At 36.8% G+C, this 20,412-nt stretch overlaps 2 protein-coding genes across 2 annotated transcripts; one reads left to right on the plus strand and one right to left on the minus strand.

Moving 5' to 3' along the window:
* The first annotated feature begins 8,648 nt into the window (after positions 1-8,648).
* LOC103954197 (serine/threonine-protein kinase D6PKL1) lies at positions 8,649-13,166 on the plus strand. The gene is given in 7 exon segments (XM_009366000.3): positions 8,649-8,963; positions 9,681-10,495; positions 10,497-10,517; positions 10,519-10,972; positions 10,975-11,623; positions 12,121-12,487; positions 12,489-13,166. Coding segments are annotated over 6 exon segments (2,571 nt in total). The 5' UTR covers positions 8,649-8,963; positions 9,681-9,904; the 3' UTR covers positions 12,978-13,166.
* Positions 13,167-14,506: 1,340 nt separating this feature from the next.
* LOC103954772 (alkaline/neutral invertase E, chloroplastic-like) lies at positions 14,507-19,821 on the minus strand. The gene is made up of 7 exons (XM_009366601.2): positions 19,662-19,821; positions 18,534-19,281; positions 17,837-18,002; positions 17,464-17,675; positions 15,934-16,427; positions 15,807-15,855; positions 14,507-15,063 (listed from the first exon to the last, which is right to left on the minus strand). The coding sequence occupies exons 2-7, from the start codon at positions 19,167-19,169 to the stop codon at positions 14,746-14,748; spliced, it is 1,875 nt and encodes a 624-aa protein (XP_009364876.2). The 5' UTR covers positions 19,170-19,281; positions 19,662-19,821; the 3' UTR covers positions 14,507-14,745.
* Positions 19,822-20,412: the final 591 nt, after the last annotated feature.

Raw genomic sequence — 20,412 nt, forward strand, 5'->3', positions numbered from 1 at the left:
TTCAGTAGTTTCATGAAACATTGTGACAAGACAGGGAGATTCACAAATTAAGACCAAAAAGAACACAAGCTAAACAACCGGCATCAGTGCAAAACAAGCTAAATTCAGTTGAGAATGAATCTGACATTGATGGAAGGAGAGATCCTGCATGGCATATAAGTAAGTTGGACTACTTCCCATATTGCCAATTAGTTTTATCGTGTAACTGCCTAACATTAACTTTCTTCATTGTATTAGAGCACGTTTTCACACGTGTGAAGCTCAGCGGTCAAACAGTCTCCACGTCACCCTGTTTGTATTATCCATGTGTCAGGCTTCAAAAATTCGCCATATGTGAGGGAGCATTTTGAATTGATTCGAAAATTCACCACATATGAGGGAGCGTTTTGAAATGAATCACACATTGATGAGAGGAAATACCTTGTATAAGCTTATAAGTAATTGAGCTATTCCTCATATTGCCAATTTTGATTTTTTATTATGGAACCTCAACTTATTCACCTTCCTTAAAACTACTGCTATCACCTAAACAAACCAGCAGTCAAGCTCACTACATCTAACCAAGAGATCATCGTAGAAAATTAGGCAGATTTGAGAAAAATTATAGTCTCCAACCGTATAAACTACGCATACTAGTGAATAATGAATATTTTTTGTTTCAGAAAGTAAATAATGGAAGATAAATGTAGAATTATGACTACTTGTATTAATGTGTGGAAAATATTACCATATATAGGGTTATATTAATCCCTATTTTGGTAGGATTACACTAATAACAATTGGAAATTACATTCCTATAATACATGCGACTTATAGAGATGATTCCGAATTAATTAAGGATAATCTAACACCACCCTCCCTTCCCCGGCAAACTGGAGGAACCTGATAGGCCTAGTTTGGAACAAAGAAGTCTATGACGAGGCTGATGAAGGCCTTTTGTGATAATACATGCGACAATTACGAAGAGGATTTCGTGTTAATTAAGGATAACTAACCACCCCCTGGCAAACTGGACAAATCTGATTGTACAAGATTGGAACAAAGAAGTCCATGACGAGGCTGATGAAGAGCTTTAATGAGAAGATCAGTTGGTTTATCAAAGGTTCAAAAAAACGCTAGGCACAAGTCGGGAGGCCGGCTGGGACCTAGCACCTAGGCGACTAGGCGAGGCCTAGGCAGATTTAAGTAAATCTATCATATTTCATATAAATAAATGTCTACTTATACTTAATATATATATATATATATATATATATATATATAATTTAATCATAAACTACAAAATAGAATGCATATATATATATTATGAAGTATTGGAACATAATGAAAACATGTGAAATAAGGATATAATGTGTGTTCATCTAAGTATGCAATAAGTCTCTTACAATTTATTTGAAAAAAAATAAAATGAAAAATGAAAGTTATCTATTTTCTGTCTAAGTGAGTTGCCACCTAGGTAGGTGCCTAGACGGGTTTAGACGGGTTAGGCGAGTGCCTAGGTGGGTGCATCAGCCCGTTTAGGCACCCTTTCTTAATTTTTAAATGCCTAGGCATTAATCGGAGCCGTGGCCAGCTGCCTAGCTCTTAGGCGGTGCTAGGCGGGGATTTTTAGAGCTGTACACGATGACTACCAACAATTTTTTCATGGACAGAGTGATAATCGATATTGATGTGACGGGTATGAGCATGATAGACCAGATTAGCAACAAGATAGGTGGCACCCAAATTCTCACAATGAAATAAAATAGGAGAAGTCAGTCGAACCCTAAACTCACCAAGAAGAAAGCAAACCCAAGTGGTCTCAACAGAGGCATGAATAAGGGAGCTATATTTAGACTTAGCACTGGAGTGGGAAATAGTAAGCTGTTTTTGGAAGCACTAGGAGATGAGATTGGAACTCAAATAGATAAGATAACCAGTAGTTGAGCACCTAGTATCTGGACAACTAGCCCAATCAGCATCCGAGTAAATAGATAAAGCAGCAGAAGTAGTCTAAGAACTCAGATGGATGTTGAACGCAACCGTATTGATAACTAAGGAGATGTCAGGATGAGTGAGAGTAAGATATTCTAGAGAGCTAACTAACTCATGAAAAGCTATGGGAGATGCAAGTAAAGAGCCATCGATAATAGTTAGAGCAACCTTGGCAAGAAGAAGGATTGAGGTCGGGTTACAAGAAACCATATCAAACTTCTAAGTAGATCATGAACATATTTAAGTTGATTAACATATAGACTAGTAGAGTTATGAGTAACATAAGACCTAAATTCTTAATGTCAAGCTGCTTGCCAAGTAGATCAACAAACTATGTAACAAGATTAGAAGATCTACTAGTGACAACAATATCATTCACATAAATAAGCAAAAAGACAATGTGAGTGAGGCACTGAAAGATAAAAAGAGAGGAGTCCAAAGTACTCTAAATAAATCCAAAAGTCAGGAGGAAGAAACGAATCTGGTTGTACCAAGAATGAGGAGCTTGTTTTAGACCATAGAGAGATTTATGAAGGTGGTAAACATGGTGAGGACGAGAAGGGTCAACAAAGTCAGGGGCTGAGACGAACCTTATACCTTTCAATTGAGCCATCAAGATTCCGCTTTATACAGAAAACCTATTTGTAGCTAACAGTGTTCTAACATGACGAAAAGGTACAATAGACAAGGTTTGATTACGCAAAAGAGCATTAACTTCCTTTGTCATGGCTAGGCGCCAATAAGGATGTTTAGAGGCCTGTGAAAAACATATAGGTTTGTCAGTTTCAAGAAAAGCTAAAAAAACATGCATAAGAGGATACCGTACAGTGACATAGTGCATGTTTTGGGTTGGATGACGTGACCATAGAATAAGTGGAGGTTGTAGCCGAGGGAGCTACAAAAAGATAAGGCTCGGACCCATAATGAGCGCATGGGCTAGTGCTGTTTGAGGGAGAAGTGGGTACATGCCCAATGGTATCTGCTAAAGGATTGGCACGGCGTAGCGGCATTCTCGAGCTTTACTATTCGCCCAATCCTTAATATACCTTGACCGGTAACCCTCAAGTTGAATTGTAGGGGATGTTGTCGTCATGACCTCTGAGGTTATGGTGGTGGAAGCTGATTTACTTAACTGCTGTGAACATGCAAGAGTTATTTCAATCGCTTCTTCAGATAGGGCCAAAGGTTGCGATGCCTTTCCTCTTTGTAGCAACAGTGTCCAGTATTTTCCATCTTTTTTGTTTGAAACTCGGCTCAATGGATTTTTCTCAGTCCCTACTTTCGAAAATGAGGTTCTCTCTTGGGAGAAAAGTTCTGTTAAGTAGGGGCTTAGCTCGTGAAGGATGGTTGCTTTTGGTTTTTTTTTCCAGCCGCTTCCAGGATCTTTGACGGAACGATAATGAATATGACAGAAGGAAATGAGATAGTTAACCAAGGGCTGCACAAGGGTGATGCTAGCCCCATGCCCTCGAGGTTGACAAATTTCTTTTTCAAACAATTAAACATCGTTATAAATACATTTAACATGCATTTTCGTATTAAAGGCAATATTATTAATGAATATATGTGATGTCTCCCAATTATTTGATGGTCAATCTATTACAAAAATCATGCATGGTTGTAGGCTAATTAATATTCTTCCTAACTTGATAAGTATTTGGATTCTTATACTTCTTTAGAAACATATGTTCATCGACCCATGCCATTTAATCATTTCTATTTTTTTTTATTTATATATTACGCAACAGTTTGCTACTAAGCTAACTTGATAAATATTTGAATTTTTACTTGGAAAAATATGTTCATCAATCCAGGCCATTTAATCATTTTAGTTTTTAGGTCAAATATTTATCGAAAACTCAAGGCAAATTAAATTAATATATGTGTATGTGTGTGTGTGTGTGTGTGTGTGTGTGTGTGTGTGGATACATGAGATGTGATCAAGGGACAAATATTTTTACAAATACTTTTACACTCTTTTTAAGCCTTTTGATTACATGACATCCAAGGGTTCTTATTTATTCATTAAATGACATGGATGCTTAAGTGGATTTTAACTAATATTAAAGATAAAATAAAATTGAAAAAAACATAAAATCTGGAAAATTAAAAATATAATTAAAAATGGAAGAAACTTTAACTGAAATTGCTTCTCCCATTCCCATTTCGATCAAGACTTGGATTCAGACTTTGAACCCTAATAAAAAAATCATTAACTAATTTTTTTTTTTTTTTTCAGACTTTGGATTCATGAAACATCATTTAACTGATGTTGTTTTTTTCTTCTTCCAACCAGGGACTAATGGAGAGCCGGCTGAGATGGTTCTTATTTTTTACTGGGAAAATTAAAACTAAAATTAAGAAAGGAAGATAATTTAACTGAAATTGGTTTTCCCATTCCCATTTCGATCAAGACTTGGATTTAGACTTTGAACCCTAATCTTACATGAGGTATTCTTAGTGTTTCATGTCAGTAAATAAGCTCCTGGTTCTCCACCTTTGGCAGTTGGTTCTGGGTTGGATGCCTATGGGTACTACTTTGGCGACAGCAGATGGGCTTGTGAAGCGAGGTGATGGAAGGGATATACCTTTTGTTTTGTCGAGAGCAGTATTTGCTGAAAGTCAAAGGTATGGAGCAGTATGGACATGAGATAATTTGGTTGATTGGGATCACCTTTGGGTTTCAGTTCCATCAAGCTTCCTCATTGGCAAAGAAGCAGTTTCATGATTTTTTTTTTATTGGGGTTCGAAGTATGAATCTAAGTCTTGATCGAAATGGGAATGGGAGTAGCAATTTCAGTTAAATTATCTTCCTCTCTTAATTTTCTAGATTTTATGTTTTTTTTCAATTTTATTTTATTTTTAATATTAGTTAAAATCTACATAAGCATTCATGTCATTTAATGAATAAATAAGAATCATTGGATGTCATTTAATCAAAAGGCTTAAAAAGAGTGTAAAAGTATTTGTAAAAATATTTGTTCCTTGATCATATCCCTATATATATATATGTGTGTGTGTGTGTGTGTGTGTGTGTGTGTATGTATATGTATATGTACTTATCAATCGGCAATAACATGCTTCTAAAAGCTCAAGATAATCATTATCTTGAATACTATATGATTCAAATCTTCAAAATACTACAAAACAAAACTTTCGAACACTCTAATGCTTTAGCACGTTCAATCATATATATTAAACATAGACCCGTTCAATCAACTATATTTTTCTCTCAAGTGAGTTATATCTTGAGATACTAACTTAGCTAGAAACTAACTTTTTTTTTATTTTACACAAATTAAAATAAACGGTTAAATGGGTACCCATTTATAACCGCCCATTTATAACCGTAAGTAATACCCATAACCACCTATATAAATTTCACGATTAAACGGTTATACCCAGAACTATTTATTTATCTAAACGGTTATCCATAATCATAACCGTGAGTTTTAAATTGGCGGTTAACTGCGGTTACCCATATCCGTGGGTATTTTGTCCATCCCTAGCGTCAGCCCGTTGGGTACCGGTGTTGACTGCCTAGTCGTCGAAGTTGCGTGAAAAGAAGTGTCGGGCGTTGTTAGGTTGAAATTGGCCTTTTTGCTGGCTCGTCCACGCATAATAGTGAGCCAAAAAATAGGTTTGGCCGGTTTTCTAAGCTAATTTTGCCCAACTTTTAGGTTTTATCTCATAACTTATTTAGGCCCAATAGTTAGAGATGGTGTGGATTGGTTTAAAACCTAGATTCAAGGTTCTAACCCAACCACTGGAGTTGGTCTTATATGAACAAAACATAAGGCTAGTCAAATGAACGACTGAAATTTGAATTTTGATAATATTTGACTCATAAAGCTCGTAGATACCTTATGTACCAAGCCCTTTATCCAAAGGTATTCTCATTTTTTGGTAGAAATAGGGACTGGTTATAGAGCCCACTTCACATTAAACTTTAATGATCCGAACATTTTTATTTTTAAGTGGCATTTTATAGATCATCCTTGTAAAATATTAGCCAAATAGAAAACATTTTAGGTATCAAATTGAGTTCAAAGAAATTTACAAATACTATTTTATAAGAAACATTAAAATTTCATCATGACAATCAAATGAGTAAATGGTTTCAAATTAAATTAATATTTTTGTAAGGATGATCTATAAATAAAGACTTAAATTATAGACAATTTAGATTATTAAAGTTCGATGTAAAATGAGTTTCACGACTAATCCTTATTTTTCCTTTTTTTTTTTCTTAAAAAAAAAGGAGAATTCCTTTAAATAAATGAAACTTTAATGAAAAGCTCTTGGTACTGTTCACTTTAACAAAAAACCACATTTTTACACTAAAAATTCAATATTGGTACTATTCACTTTACCCTTTATTTTGTCATTATTATAACATCCCACATCGCCTAGGGGAGTGGATCATCTAAGCCTTATATGTATATTCTCATTTCTATCTAGCACGAGACCTTTTGAGAGCTCAATGGCTACGGGTTCTGTAGGAACACTAAAGTTAATCGAGTTCATGCGAGGGCAATCCCAGAATGGGTGACTCACTGGGAAGTTCTCGTGTGAGTTTCCAGAAACAAAACCGTGAGGGCGTGGTCGGAGCCCAAAGCAAACAATATCGTGCTATGGTGGAGTCGAACTCGGGATGTGATGGGGGCCCGAGCCGGGATTTGACACTTCTTGTTAAAATTCAAAGTTTTCAAGTCATTTTCATTAGTTTTCTTTTAAATAAAAGGCGATATATATATGTACTTGTTATGAGATAGCTTGAGTTTGATTAAGTTTTCAAGCCATTTTCATTAGTTTTTCTTTAAATAAAAAGCAATATATATACGTACTTGTTATGAGATGGCTTGAGTTTGATTTGACCCCAACTAATCCGTCAAAGCTTGACTAATAGTTAGACTTTCTAATCTTATAATGAAAATATAAAATGTCTTGAAAAATCAAATCAAACTATTATATTGGTTATGTTAAATTCAAAGTATATTGAAATGTTGATAGCTTTTCATATTGACATATTGACATATTGACCATCTCATGAATGTATACAGTCCTCCTAGGGCATGTCCGACTATTATGTTTGTTTTTTATTTGCGCTATTATGATCAGTCACCATTAAGTTTGAGCTCGTTTAAAAACTAGTTGAGCCATTATGAGGTGGAGCTCAATCCATTTATACAGTCCTCCTAGAGCATGTCCGACTATTATGTTTGTTTTTTATTTGCGCTATTATGTTCAGTCACCATTAAGTTTGAGCTCGTTTAAAAACTAGTTAAGTCATTATGAGGTGGAGCTCAATCCATAAATGGATTGAGCTGAACCAAACTCGAGTTTAGAAATGTCCTTCTACCGGAGCTTGAATCTATTAGCTTCGTTCAAGCTTAACCTTGAATCATATTATTAGCTTCGTTCAAGCTTAACCTTGAGCATCTCGATACTCGACTCATTTAACCCTTAACGCTCGTTTAGTGGGTGGGATGCAATTGGACTTACACTACTACGAAACCATTTATTAGTGTCGTTATGATAACCGATAAGAACCGTGTATTATTGTTGGATATTAAGCAAAATTCGATAGAAAATGGATGCAATGGCGGAAAATCCATAATAAGCCAAACTTTTGAGAAAATCCGATAGAAAATTGAAGTTAAACTGTGGCGTAGCAGAAAATTCATAATAAGCCAAACTTATGAGAAAATCTCCACAACATTACATAACTTATTATTTGACGTACTTTTTGTCATAATGAAAGTGATTTGACTCTTGTTTTGTTAGAAGGAGAGAATCTTACTCCTTGTTCTAATTCTAACACATTTTCCCACCCACCCCTGACGAGACAAATAATGAAACTTTATATAAATGGTACCATTTTTCTCGGAACAAAATTAAAAAAATCAAGTAAAAGAAAATCTCATACAACTCCAGAGGGATGTTTTGTTTCAATTGATAAAAAATTCAAGAAATGAACCTTGAGACTAGAATAGTACTACTCAATTACTTGAGTTATAAGTCCAACAACTTTAAAAGAAAAAATTAAAATGTCTGACATGATATGATACAAAATTAAAATAAAAAAGGTAATTGTCATTTAACTACTCTTAAGTTGCTCAACTTCTAACTTTCATACTAATAGATTTTTTTTTCGTCTCACTTTCATAATATTCTACCATTTTTGTAATTTTGTTAGCTTGGTCGTGCTTTTCTGTTAACTAATAACGTGATAGAATTTTCATCCGCTAATTCATGTGAAAGTGGAAGTTTGATAATGTTAAAATAGAATCTCAAAAGAGAATAATAAAATAGAAGTGATCCTTGAAAATAAAAATGCTATTGGATGGTAGGTCAAGTGTAAGAAAACCCCATGGGATTCCCACAGAATAGCCCCAGCCTCTGTTTCCCTCCCAATTCCTGTGTGTATGATAACCCCTTTTTTTTTGTTTTTTTAAACTAACGATATTATTTATCGTAAAGAGATGAGTGTAATCTTACAATGAATTATAATAATATAATTTAAATTTGTTTTTAGCGAGAATCAAATCACTAAATCATAATACTAAATGACGGTATGATAATTTATAAACAGTATTTTTCCGCCCATTTGAAAAATCAAGTTTTAGAGAAAGAAAGAAAGAAAGAAAAGAGGTAGAGAGAAGATATTGAGAGAGAGCATCCAATATTTACACAGTAGACAGAAGACCTGGTGTCTCTCCCTCCACAGTCCTCAGTCCTCAGTAATCACCACATTTCTCGTGACTTTGATTTCCTTTTCTTCTCCTCTCTCTCATTCACTCCGCCCCCAACTGTCCTCTCGTGTGCCCTAAATCCTCCCACCACCCACCCTACAAATTTAATTCATTCCAACCCCACAAAAATCAAATAAATACAAGTTTCAAAGTTTAAACCCTAACTTCCTGCTCATTTCCATCAACCCCAATTATCTCCTCCTTTCAGCTTCTTCTTTGGAGCTCATGTTCAAGGTAAAGGTTTTTATTTTTATTTTTTATATTTTTTTATATTTTAAGTTTAATTTTCATGCTATTTATGAGCCTGATTTTACTTGCTGTGAATTATGATCTATATTAATTTTGATAATTAAATTGTTTTTGTTGGTGAATTGGAATGTTGGGTTTTCTGTTTTTGTTTGTTTCCAAAGATCCCTGTTAAAAAAAAAAATTGACTTGAAACGGCTGACTATGTCTGTTTGTTGATAGTGAGGTTGGTGTTTGTGTGTGTGGAAGATTGTGTAGGATTTGTGAACAAGATTTGTTGTTTGCTTTATGTTCTGAAGATATTACCGATACATGACTTTGTCATTCTTCGTAGTCTCCAAAGTAGGTGGGAATGGCTTGTCTTTCTTTTGTTTCTTTCCGTTAAGCCGTAATTGGCCAGTTTGTGTGCAGGTGACATTTGGTTGTCTAACCTTGAAATCGGAAAAGTATTGAATTAGATCGTTGACATATTTAACCCATATTTTGATGATGCTTATGTATGTGATGGCAAAATTTTTATTTTAACAGAGCATTCCATATCTTTCATTAATTGAGGTTAGAGTAACACCAGTTAACGTTTCCCTTTACCTCTCAATTTCCATTTAGTGTTTATGCTAATTGTAGTATTGCGTGGATAAAGCATAGACATGGCTGATATGTTACGAAAATAGAAATTTGATGAGTTTGATATTAACTGCAATGCAGCAATCATGGCCTGCCTTGGATGCTTCCTTTTGCACTGAGTAAGGGGATCGTAGTGGGCCATTTCAGTCTGCAAATCAGTATGGTTCTAGCAAACTTGAGAAGATATGTAGCTCTATTTCCTATTTCTGTGCTGCGGTATCTTCACAATGCTTCGTCAGAAGTGGGTTAGTTTGAATTTGTAAGGACATAACATCGTCTGCTGTATTTCATCTGGTTCATGAAAAATGAGTACATTGCACTCTACGTGTGAAATTGTTGAATCAAGAGAAGAGCTCCACTCGGAGTCCAAAATGGACGAGAAAGGTGGAAAACACAGCATGCTAAAATTAGGAAATAAATATTCGATCGAGGATGATATTAATCAGCTTTTTCAGGCAATTGATGGTAGAAAGTCTGCTAGGATATCAGGTTTGTCGCATGAGGCTAGCAAAGACGCTTTGAGGAAGAGTGCTATGAAAAGGCCAATGAGAGTTGGTTCATCAAATACATCAGGTATCGGAATTTCAGAGCCTGTGAGTTTGAAGCAAGCACTTAGAGGATTGTGCATCACTCAGGCATCAGAGTTGGCTGCCATGAAGCGGCTACCGAGGCCAGGTCGTTCATCAGGAGTTTCAGAAGCAGGAACTATCAAAAGGTTGTACGGCACAGTGGTAGCCGAGGCCAACGGGCCTGGCATACCTATGACTGAAGGTAAAGGGAATTATGTAGAGGTGTCCCTTGTGCCTGAAACATCCAAAAATTCTGAAAACAATCCTGGATCCATGCAATCAGAGACACAGGTTGATACTGCCAGAACTTTGGGAGCTGGACTGATGCCCTGATGCTAGTAAGACCAGATTTAGCACTGCATGATCAAATTACTCCTTTTTCATCAGCAGTTAAAGGTGATATATCGAAGGGAGAAGATAGAGAACCGGAATCAGCAGAATCTTCATTCCACTTTCATCATGGTAAGAAAGTCATGCAGAGGGGTGCGGTTGCTTCTATCTCCACTGATGTTTCAATTAATTCTTCAAATTCAAACAAGGGGCTGCACTCTGCTGCTTCTCCATCTGGCTCTAGCGCTGGTAGTAAGGTAGGCAAATCATCTGGCAGTAGTTCACATCTAATCAAGCCGGTTCTCAGGAGCAAAAACGTGGTTAAGAAAACTGTCAAGCAGGATTCAAGTTCTGGCTCTAGTAGTTCCAAATCAGATAACCGACAAGTTGATAGTGATTCGTGCTCTAGTACTAGCAAGTTAAAGGACCAGAGACACAACTGTACTCCAAAGCATGAAGGGAAAGGAAATGAGAAATATCTCTGGCATCAAGCAGTACAAGTCTTAGCAAAGAATTGAATTCAGGTATTGTTAACAGAGGTACAAGCACACTGGATTTCGCTTCTAATTACAGTAGTAGGATTAACTCTGCAGTGACAAAAGTTGATGAGAGGTCAAGATCAAAGGAAAACGGGGATTTCTCACAAAGCTCAAAAAGTAGCATTGGTGACGGTAGCAGCACTACATGCACTAGTGAGGAGAGCAGTCTAAGTGGGTCTGGTCGTAGCGGCAAGAGGCCACACATGTCAAGAGACTTGAGATGGGAAGCCATCCATCACGTCCAGAAGCAGCATGGAAGCTTAGGTTTGAAGCACTTTAAGTTGCTTAGGAGAATCGGTTCTGGGGACATTGGGACTGTTTATCTTGCTGAGCTAACTGGAACAAATTGTGTATTTGCTTTGAAAGTGATGGACAATGAGTTTTTGGCTACCAGGAAGAAAATGATCAGGGCCCAAACAGAAAGAGAGATACTGGAAATGCTGGATCATCCATTTCTTCCCACACTATATTCCCATTGTGTGTCAGATAACCTCTCATGTTTGGTTATGGAGTATTGTCCTGGTGGGGATCTGCACGTGCTGCGGCAAAAGCAACCTGGCAGGAGTTTCTGTGAACAAGCAGCCAGGTACCTTTTCTTCTTTAAGGTCCACTTATAGTTAACTGTGCCTTTGCTTTTTTTTTAGCTGCGGAAGACAATCAAATGGATACATTTGACATTATTATTTAGTAGGTTACATGTTTGTTGTCTTCCTAATTTTCCATTTCTGGAAAAATTCATTTTGATAGTTGTTTGATACTAGCTCATACTCTATGTTACTTTTCCTTTTTCTCCTTGAGTTTCCAAAATCATCTTGTCAGAATGGTTAAAGTATATTAGACCTAGCAGTGAGGATTACACTAGATAACATGCTCTGGCCACTTGTATACATGTTCGGTATGTTAAACTAGATTTTATTTCCCGGGATTTAAACTTGGGATCTAATATCCACAAAACAATCTCATATTGTCAATCAAGGGTTGGCCTGGTGCCCTTAGAGAACTACATGATTTATTTACATCATCGCAACTGTATTTTAAATGTTCATTAGACTAATTTCAAGTGATTGTGTACTGTCTCTACAGGTTTTATGTCGCTGAAGTCCTCCTTGCCTTGGAGTATTTACACATGCTAGGAGTTGTGTATCGAGACTTGAAACCTGAAAATATTCTGGTCCGAGAAGACGGCCACATCATGCTCACAGATTTTGATTTGTCACTTAGATGTGCTGTCAATCCAACGCTGCTTAAATCATCATCTCCTGTCTTGGAGAGCACAGGAAAGATGTCAAGCCCATGCATAGAATCTAGCTGCATTGATCCTTTTTGCCTTCAACCATCCTGGCAAGTTCCATGCTTCACTCCCAGACTTTTATCCGCCGCTGCAAAATCTCGAAAAGTGAAATCCGAGCTTGCTGCCCAGGTCAGCCCATTGCCACAGCTTGTAGTGGAGCCCTACTAGTGCCCGGTCCAACTCATTTGTTGGAACCCATGAATACCTTGCCCCGGAGATCATTAAAGGAGACGGTCATGGGAATGCTGTTGATTGGTGGACATATGGAATCTTTCTGTTTGAGCTGTTATATGGTAAGACACCCTTCAAGGGGTCAGGAAATGAGGACACATTATCCAATGTTGTGTCGAAAAGTCTCAAGTTCCCAAATACACCTATTGTGAGTTTTTATGCAAGAGATCTGATCAGAGGCCTCTTAATAAAGGACCCTGAAAATCGTTTAGGATCAGTGAAAGGGGCTGCAGATATCAAGCAGCATCCTTTCTTTGAAGGCCTCAATTGGGCATTGATTCGATGTGCAGTACCGCCAGAGCTTCCCAAGTGGGGTGATATTGGAATTGGTACACCATCTGCTTCACAGAAACAGGAGAGCACAGGCTGCAAGGAGTTGGAGGGTATAGAAGAGCATATAGACTTTGACCTGTTTTAAAGCTTTTATATGGGGAGTAAAGGTGACGTTCTTTTTCCAAATTTTCTCTTCGGTTTCTTTAACTGATAATATTAGCTTATAGTGTAAATTAAATGTAACACACAATACTGGTGGCTAGTTGTAGAATATGATATATGGATACTGATACAGTAGCTGAGAGAAATGGAAATCGGATTAGCATTTTCCTTGGTTCTTTTCGTCGTATAATTTGGGTGTATTCATGTTGCTAGAACTTCATCTCTTCCTACAATATGATCCTGTAAGAGATGCAAGTTTGTACCCTCATCGCTAGAAAATCATGTATAATTACTGCTGTTCTTTTCCAAGTTAAAAACATGCAATAATCAATACACCTTCTCTACTGGGTTGTAAGCTGTTTAACGCTCGTGCGAACAGGCCATTGCTAGTTCTTTTCGTTGTTTCTAATCCGTCTTTCATGTCCAAAGAGAGAGAAGTTTGTTTGAGAGTGTGGTTCTGTATGAAGCGCTTTTAATCCCTTGTGCTTATGCTAGAAGCAAAACGTTTCGTTAGAAGCATAAGTGCTTATTATGTATTCTCCTGAAAGCACTTCTTGGTGAAGCACTTTCGCACTTCAGTAATGTTTTTGTAACTAAAAAAGGTATTATCCAAGACTGTCCTTTAAAAGAGTTCTTATGTAATCAGCAGTCTACTCTAAAGCTTAGAAGCCTAAGTTTTTCTGTTGAAACTCCAAGCTTGTCATGGAACAGCATCTGGATTTGCTTAATTTGGAATTGCTTTTTGGTTGGACATTGCTCTCTTGTTAGTAGTATCCTCATACGAAGAACCGTCAATTTGTTTGATTAATGGATGACTAAATGTCTTTAATGAATTTTGAACAGTTCTAATTATGATGTTTGTACCATGAAATGACACTACATCGTCTTTGAATGATGAATAGCCCCTTTACATGTAAATGAGGCTAGGGAGACAAGTATTATCCCTGTAAAAGCATTTTTAACCATTCAAACCATTTTAGGCATAAAAGCACTCTCAGTTCATTCCTTCCTAACCTCGGCCCATAAGCAACTCCATAGCCAGAAGCACTTTTGACTTTTCCACTACCAAATCCAACGTCGCGCTTTTCTCCACACTCCCTGGACAAAAATGAAGGCACTGCGCAGTGGAGTAGCAAAATTTCTAAATCACCTCTTTCTCATCTGGGTCTGTGAGAAAAGCTCCAATGGCGGTTTCTACTCCCTCCATGGTGGCGGAGATCAAACCCTTCGTCGTCTTCTCGCGTGCCTTGGCAACATCTGCAGAAGCCCAGCTGCCCCAGAGTTCTTCCGGGACCTGGTCAACAAAAGGGGTTTGGATTCCAAGCTCAAGATTGATTCAGCTGGACCTTTGGTTACCACGAGGTAACAAGAACCTAATTTTAAATCATATATTTGACACGACTACGTTCTAAACTACTCTACCTTACAACAATTGGGGTTTAGATGAATTTTGTGTAGATTATCAATCGTTAAAATAAAAATCACCGCTTCCATGTGTATCTAATTACCAGGTACACCGAGCAAGATTGAATTCAATTCAAAACAAAAGGGTATGTTGAATGTTACTTGAACACAAGATCATCATTTTGACAACTCTTTACTGTATGAAAACTATGACTACGTTAAAAAAAAAAAAGGCCGTATCAAAGTGAATGTAGTGATAATACAGTTCGTGCTTCAATTTGTTATCAGCTGCATAGTTCACTATAGAAATGTTTGAGACTTGAATTCTCCGTCAGATCCACTTTGCTTCATACTAAAATCTGTTTTTTCCAACCACGTTTCCTTCTTGGACTGGCACTTATCATGCACGAGAATGCATTTATAAGCTCTGAATCCTCTTCATTCACAAGATTCTTTGCTGCACTTGGGTTGGCAAGGAGAAGCTTTGCCACAAGGTATCCAGCAACCGACCAAGTTTGATACAGCTGTGCCTGCTTTCCAATAAATCTTGCTCGCTTGGTGTCGTAATATTCAGGCCACTTGTCAATAGATATGCGCTTCTCAGCAATCTCGACAGCCTTCGCTGCAATTTCTGGTCTGTTAAGCTTTATGCATGCCACCGTGAGCTGAAACAAGCCCCATAATCGTGTTAAATCACACAAATAATCAGTCACTGCCAAATGCTAATGGAATAATAGGGAACTTTTGCATTCTTTTCAACACATTCAAGGATCCTGCACAGTTAATCACACAAATCGCATTTCTTTAATTTCAGATTTTAGAGAGAAAAATGCTTGGCTCTTCTGTTTTTTCCCCTAACAAGCCCTTCCTCCCTGTAAGTGGGCAGACTAGCCAATTCACAGCAATGGGAACCTGGTTTGCACCGTTTCATATGAAGTAGTGGCCGGAAACTATATCTTAAAGAAAGATAAGTAACTTGTCATGAGGCAGCGATCTCGCAATCTGCTTTATTTGCATTTCCAACTTTTTCTTTTATCATTATATTCATGCTCTATAGTCTATAGTACTAGGCAGCAATCTCAAATCGTACTGCTCCCAAAAAGACAACCTTTCATCTACTTGAACTAATCATAGGTTCTCCACTCCACATAATTTTGAACTAAAACTACTCACTTTTAAGTGTGCTTATAGGCTCAGACACGCATATACAGAAGGAAGGGAAGTGTCAGAGTGACATAACGGTGAAATCAGTACCAAAAACAGAGTCGTTTTATGTAATAAAGTTACCAATTGCAATACTGAACTCACATAGAACAGGGATAATCTGGAGTTATCTATTATCAAAGAGTACGAAGCAAGGCCGAGGGCAATTGGGAAAAAAAGCATTCACTTTCAAACAAAAATTTACCTGCCAGAGCAACGTTGGCCAAGAACCTCCATTATGGTAAGACCAGGGACTACAACATAAAATCATATAAAGGAGGTGTCAGGAAACATGGAGAGGAAATTTCAAAAATCTAGGACAGAATCATTACGTGTTTTTGGGATCGCTGCCGGTGATGATTTGCCATTCCTGGCCTTCAAGAGCAGGGTAACATATTTTAAACGGCATATCTGCCACTAATTCATCCCATTTTGCGTCAATAAGATCCAGAATAGCATGTGACTGCAAGTCTGTTGCGAGACTACTTACAATAGACCATAAGTTTCCAAGAGAAAAGAAACGAAAGTCCATGTGAGCAGGCTGCAGGTTTCCAATCAAGTACCCGCCAGTACTGGGCATAAATCCCACCAGCCACGACGGAATCTGATCTGGGTAAATATTGAACTTATTAACAGCATCGTACGAGTATTCCTCTGTCTTGTATCGGTAAATTTCATTGAGTTTTCTCATATCAATCCAGTAATATTCCCTGATATGGAAGGACAACGCAACCAGACGGTTGTTAAGTGCTCGCACAAGGTCCGCTGATGCTTCCTCTGGAGCAAGCATCTCACGCACACAAAGTAATGCTGAATAAAACAGTGCCTACAAGGACAGGAAACAGTGACATGAGACATCGAACCAATGATGCCACAGAGATTTTAAACTAAAAGACAAGCTTCTGTACCCAATTAAAACTTTTCCCTCCGCCTAAGAAGACTATTAATTCCACTATCTCCAACTGTGATATTAACTTGCAATTATAACAGTACAGAATAACTTTGATTGATTTAAATTTAACACACAATTGATTGTTGGCTGGAGAAAGAACAAATAACAATTATTTCACAAAATTGATCATAGAGTATATATTTAAAGGCTTTTTAGCCAAAATGATCCTTGATATTAGCATAACTTTTCATCCCTGACATTGAAAATCGATAAAAGTGGTCCCTGAGTTTGTCCACTGTAAATCATTTTGGTCATTCCATGAAAAATCTGTCAACATCATTGTTAAGACAAAAATAACCTTAAAAAGGTGGTTTCAGTGAACAAACTTAGGACCACTTATATCGATTTTCATTGTTAGGGACTAAAAAAGCCTTATTTAAAATAGGGGTAAATGACTGCAGCCACCAATCAGATATAAGCACGAGATCAGGTGATGTAATCACCAAACAATGTTTTGAAATCTATCTGATGACTACAACGATATACCCAAAACATATTGCTATGGGGAAACTTAAAAGGATGGAAAGCAATAGTGAACAGGTATTTGGTATGATTCAGAATATTGCACCTTGTGATTGTACCAGTAAAATACATTTATTAGTTTATATGAAATGAAACTTTAAGCTACTCAGGCAGTTCCTGAATGTGCTTAATCTTAGGGGTGACAAGCAAAACGATATGCAGATGAGACAAGCCCAAGGGAAGGAACGCTAACTTTTTAAATAACGGAGAAACTAAAAGATAGAAAAAGAAGAGGGGAAGGGGAACACACTCTAATGACTTGCAAAGTTTAAGGAGGGATTGCTCACAGTATTCACTAGAAATAAGCAAGAAAATGACATGCACATAACTAGATAAAAGAATTCATTTGAAATGCACTTATAACCACCAATCCATAAAAGGTATATACCTGAATCTCCAAAGGATGGCCATGAATTCCCATGCGGCGATCTATCATGCAAGAACCATCTGTAACCAATAATGTTGGAAACATATCAAAACCATCAGCAAGACATAGCTTTAAAATCATTTTTATCCCTGTTTGCACATCAACTCTTTCCTGCACTGAAAGATCTCTGGAGCACTTTCCATAAGCTCGTAACAATATTATCCACCATAACCCTACAAAAAGATCAAAAGCCAAAGATTTATTAACTGATGTGACATACTTGAATTACAAAAAATATTAAAATGAGAGTGCCTCCCTATCGGTTTGGATCATAAACAATCAAAAACTAGATTTAATTTCAAAGACTATTTAAAAAATAGAACGAACTTCCTACCAGAGTCAACTGGGGCAACACGACCAATAGCAGCTTCACCAAAGTCAGGATCCAATACATCTTCAGTTGCAAACTCATCACCATCGAGTGGAACAGTGCGAACCTTGAAACTGGCAGGCATTAGTCCTTGACCAGGACTATAACAATCCATGGTTTTCTCCCAGCTCTGCAATGGAAAAAGGAGGATGATTCACTCAACAGACAAGAACAATTTAAACTTAAAAGGAGTGTAATTCACTAGAAGAAGTTGGCCGATTAAACGAAAAAATTCAAAAGAATGGCAGAAATGAATAAAACTACATACAATGAAAGTCAGCATCTGTAACAGAATTCATGTTTCCAGATATCTGCCACAAACAGGCCCTTTCTAAGCATGAATTTTTCAGAAGTGTTTGTTTTCCATATTATTCAACACTAAGATCTTACAAGCTTATGCAGATAAACATTTGGTGTGTAAACTTTAAACAAACTTCTTATTAATGACAAGATAAATACGTAACTAACACAAGGAAATGTTTTGGTTATATTAAGGTGGGAATCAAACTATAACAACTTTCTAAGTAAACATGGCCAAGAAAAAAGTGGACAAAAACACAATGTATGGAACCAAATGATCTAAAAGAATATCAAATGAGCCTAAGTCAAACTTAAAAACAACCGTTTGTGGATTTGGCACTCAAATAAGAGAATAATTTACCTGCAACTGAAGAGTATGAAGAATGAAGTTCCGCACAATATCATACTCCCCCTTTAAAAGGAAAGCTATCCCAGAAGGTATGAAGTCACGAATAAAGACCTGATCATAGTTAAGGGTACTAGGAGAGCTTGGATCATTAGCGGCAATGGTTCCAACAGGATTGTTACAATAATAGACCATGGAGTTCTTTAGTAAGGTCCATGCTTCCTCCTCAATCAAATCAGCCTTAGACTTCCGTGGAGAACCTTTCTTTTTTCTAGCTGCAGTTGGTTTGGTATTTGACCCAAAACCTCCCGCTTCCTGATTCGGTTGTTGATCCACCTTGAATTCATCAATATCTGGACTAGTTAAACTTTCTGCCTGTTGACATTTGCAACTCATTGAATCCAACCTACAGACACGATCCTTTCCATGAAAAACATCATTTCTCCCCTGCAACACACATATCCTCCTGCGGTCCCTCAAAACTCTCGAACTTTTATGCACTTGGGCACTCAATGAACTTATTTTCCGTCCATTATTAACACCGGGCTTAACAGAAACAACTCCATTCATATTGCTCAAACATATATCAAAACAGGCCATTCGAGGTAATTCCCCAGACATAACTTGTCGAACAACTTCCGAAGTAGCCATTGGGCACAAAGTATACAACTAACTACTCCAAAAACCTGAATTTCACACCTCCAAGGACGAAACCTCGACTAATATATTCGATATTCAACACCCCTTGTCTCAATTAACGGACCTACATCAATACATTATCTTAAACTCATTAACTACTGAAATTAAACTTGCCCAACATTGCTAATTCAATCTGTTCCGCCAAACTCGAGCCAAAAACTGAAAACGAAATGGTTACCAAAGGGGCTCTAAGGTTTACAAAATACTATTATCAAATTTGGATTGTTGTATTGAATTTTCAACAGCATGAAAACCAACAAATTTGTTTATGTGATTGATTGAATCTCCAATCTCCAATCAATCACATAAACAAAGCTCAAAAAGCATAAAAAAAAAAAAAAAAAAAGGCAAAGGGGAAGAAGTTCAATTTCCAAAACCAACAAATTTGGATTGTTGTATTGAATTTTCAATTTTGCATAAATTTATACTGTTTTCGCATCTTACCTCAGAGCCCCAACACCAAAACGGGAGAGTTTTGTCGAGCTTGGCACCAAAACGACGATAGTATTCATACGCAACGAACCATGAATGTCAGAGCTTTTGCAATAACGCCGACTTCACGCCCCTTCTTTTGTTTCCTCCAGAAATAGAGGAATTTTATATTTATAGTTTGGATTATATCGGTAAGTTAATGTGATTTTTTTTTTTTTTACACAAAATAATGTGGTTTTGTTGGGTAATTTTATTTAGAAAACTTTTATGAAAAGGATTTGGATAAAAAGTCATGCTATAATTTTATTTAATTAAAAAAATGGAACTGTAAAGAAAAATCTCAAGTACTGTTCATTTTAACGAAAAATCATATTTTTACATTAAAAATTCAATCCTGGTACTATTCACTTTACCCTTTATTTTGTCATTTTTGTTAAAACTCAAAGTTTTCAAGCTATTTTCATTAGTTTTTCTTTAAAAGAAAACTTAAACTTTAATGAAAAACCCTAAAATTTTAATAAAAAGGACAAAAAAAATTTAAAGTTGCTATGGACAATATTCCAGGGTCAGTATGCTTCAAGTGGAAGTTCTCATCTGCGAATTTTGCCCCATAAATTGACTCTCCTCCAATCCCATTGCCTCTTGAAAAATCTCCACCTCCACCTTGGTGCATGAAATTAGGAATAATGCGAAGAAATATGGAGCCCTTAAAGAGCAGTGATAATCCAATCCCCTTGTCTTTAGTACAAAGAGCACATAATTT

Source organism: the organism of the source record quoted next, unplaced genomic scaffold (genome assembly GCF_019419815.1).
Source record: "Pyrus x bretschneideri cultivar Hongxiangsu unplaced genomic scaffold, Pyrus_bretschneideri_v1 Contig5, whole genome shotgun sequence".
NCBI classification, from domain to species: domain Eukaryota; kingdom Viridiplantae; phylum Streptophyta; class Magnoliopsida; order Rosales; family Rosaceae; genus Pyrus; species Pyrus x bretschneideri.